The sequence below is a fragment of the Bidens hawaiensis genome, unplaced genomic scaffold, assembly GCF_021521415.1.
Source record: "Bidens hawaiensis isolate Kalapana, Puna unplaced genomic scaffold, B.hawaiensis_p1.1 tig00025571_1, whole genome shotgun sequence".
Taxonomy (NCBI): Eukaryota; Viridiplantae; Streptophyta; class Magnoliopsida; order Asterales; family Asteraceae; genus Bidens; species Bidens hawaiensis.
In genome coordinates this window covers 264,841-267,547 of record NW_027494083.1, presented here as the reverse complement: position 1 = coordinate 267,547, position 2,707 = coordinate 264,841, and the positions used below count along the sequence as shown (strand labels likewise).

The following is a 2,707-nucleotide window of genomic DNA, read 5'->3' as shown; positions in this document are numbered from 1 at the left end:
CGTATCTATATGTGTGTGGACGGTTCCAGTATAAAATAGATGTTAGCAAAGAAATACGGATAGAACGCGTCATGGTATGTTGTTAATTCTACATGTAAGGGTTTTTATGTCACTAAAATACAACACATTTAAATGATTTAAATATGTTGGTCTATCAATTATAATTGTGTTATATGGTATTAGTGTGTTGTTTTATTATATAATTATATTGTTTTATTAGGACAACTCACTACTGTAATTGCAAATAAAATAGTTATTAAATAATATAATATATAATTCCATTATTTGTATTTATTTTGTCTTTCTTTAACATGTGGCATGGTTAGTTATTGTTACATGTTAATATGATATGATAATTGTTAGATGCCTAGTAACTTTTTCCATTGAGAAACTAGTACAATAATCAAGTCGTAAGAAAAGGTCATATGCCATGTATTAACAAACTGGGCCAGTTGGTCGGACCGAAAACTCGACATTGGAGATGTCTGGTTAAGGGTGAACTGTCTTTTTTTTATTTTAAAAACTCATTATTAGTTCATTTTTCGTTAGGATTCACTAGAGGTTCATAAACTGGGTTTTTTTTCTAGAATCGTAACTAGATAGGAACTAGTTCCGCGTTTTGGTCAACAAAAACAAGAATTGGGTTGCATAGAAACCAGTTCAGAGTATGTTTGGGTTTTTAACCATTTTTGCCAGGTTTTGACCGGGTAGATGTCGAAGCAATTTTGATTTTTCTAAGAAACCGAAACCTAATTCATACCCGCAAGTAAAAACACGCAGGTAGAGGTGTACACAACCGGTTTTAAACCCAAAATGAACCGGTTTATATATAGAACCGGTTTGGTCAACGGCTTGTCAAAACCGATTTGACTCAAACCGGTTCGGTTTATAAACTGGTTTAGACACAAGAAAGGTCGGCCTGGTCATGTCGGTTCGGTTCGGTTTATAAACCGGTTTTCCTCAAACCGGTTCGGTTTTAAAACTGGTTTGATCGATCTTAAAGGGAACCAGTCCTGAAACTGGCGGTTTGGGTCGGTTTGGAACCGGTTTGAGTGAAACCAGTTTTAAACCCAAGCCGGTTCGGTTTGATTTGCCTAAAACCGGTCCCAAACCTGTTTTTTGTACACCTCTACACGCAGGGTCCTCCTAAACCGGATTGTATGCCCAAACCGGTTTTTTGTACTAAGTAATGAGGGTAAAACCGTAAGTACACAAATTCCCAAAACCTCGACCGCGGGAAAGTGAGCCGTTACATAAATTTAGCGCGAAAACCCAATTTTTGACTCAAATTTCCATCCTGCCCTACTGCCCGACACGAAACGGGCAGCTCCTCAATCATACGCCAAAAAGAATCCAAAGCAAATTATTATAAATAAATTCACATTCACAATCTTTCTCTCTCTATATATCATTTACCGCCCCAATTCAAAGCCCCTTCGAATATCCCAAACCCTAATTCACTAATTCAATTCAAAAGCTCATCAATTCGGTACCTGGAAATGAGAATCTCGAAGAAGAAGAATCAAGCAGACGGAGGAGATTCTAAAGAAGGAAAGCGGTGGATGATCGCCGGAATCAGCTTACGTGCTCCTCTGAAACCTGTAACAGCAAAGCACTCAAACGGCAACGAAGAAGATGAAGAAAACCATGAGTCTGGTTCAATTACTCCGACGTCGAGTCAGTTGAGGGTGGCGGTGTGTCCGCCGGCGCCGAGGAAGCGGCGGCCGGAGAGTACGTGTGGAAAGGGGAACAGGGAGTTTTATACGTCACCGGAGATTGATTCGTTTTTTAAAGTTGTTTTGAATACAGGAAGAGCTAAATGTTAAACTGTTGGATTAATTAATTAATATCTATATTTCTATTTTCTTTTGTTTTGTTGTTATTTAGGTTTTGGGATTTTAATACTTTAGGTTAGACATGTATAAATGCGTATATGCTAGATTAATCAGCAAAGTGGTTATGTTAGATTATTGTTGTTCTTATTCTTATGAGTTTACTAATGCATTTGTGATTTGTCCCTTTGTGTTTGTGTTGAATGTGCAAAATGATCGCTATTCACGAGCTCAACTAGTATGTTTATACAAATTTTAGGTAGTAACATAAATCAGTTTTATTGGTTAAGTGTTATGGGATCAAGATTTTAGTTTAGGAAATGAAAATTATTTATTTGAAACTAGTAGTATTATGCGCCGGGGCAGGTTGGTAAAATCCAGGCGCGCGGTAACAAAACCTAAGCGTTGTCGGTCACAGGTGTTGAGGTGGTAAGTCGACGCGAATTCTGTTGGTTTTTATCACGTTCATTACGATAACAAAACCAAAACAAAAACAAAATTGGCATCCGGGCGGTTTTCGTTATGTTCGTTACGATACCGGAATTAAAATAAAACACGGTGAGTTCGCATGAATTTGGTCGGATTCAGTCACGTTTGTTACGGTACCGAAACTGAAACAAAAGCAAAATTGACACTCGGTTGGTTTTTCTTACGTTCGTTACAATACCAGAATTAAAAGAAAAACAAAATGCTGCGGACCAATAAGGTGCCGCAAAACGGCCCAATAGGGCTTTGCGGCACCAAAGTTGTGTTTTATACTAATTAGTAATTGGTGTAAAGGCAGATGAATTTGATTTACGACCTTATTTTCTTGGTTATATGTTTTTTATTTTATACGTATATTTTTTAATAAGATACATTTTTACAAACAAATT

General features: G+C 37.1%; 1 protein-coding gene across 1 annotated transcript; it reads left to right on the top strand.

Annotated features, from left to right (window-relative positions):
- Positions 1 to 1,499: 1,499 nt before the first annotated feature.
- On the top strand, positions 1,500 to 1,826 carry LOC143571770 (cyclin-dependent protein kinase inhibitor SMR6-like). Its single transcript, XM_077057109.1, has one exon. It carries the CDS (start codon positions 1,500 to 1,502, stop codon positions 1,824 to 1,826), a length of 327 nt encoding a protein of 108 aa, XP_076913224.1.
- Positions 1,827 to 2,707: the final 881 nt, after the last annotated feature.

Excerpts from the sequence above, each read along its gene's own strand:
- LOC143571770 (XM_077057109.1), top strand. The coding sequence starts at position 1,500 with ATGAGAATCTCGAAGAAGAAGAATCAAGCAGACGGAGGAGATTCTAAA.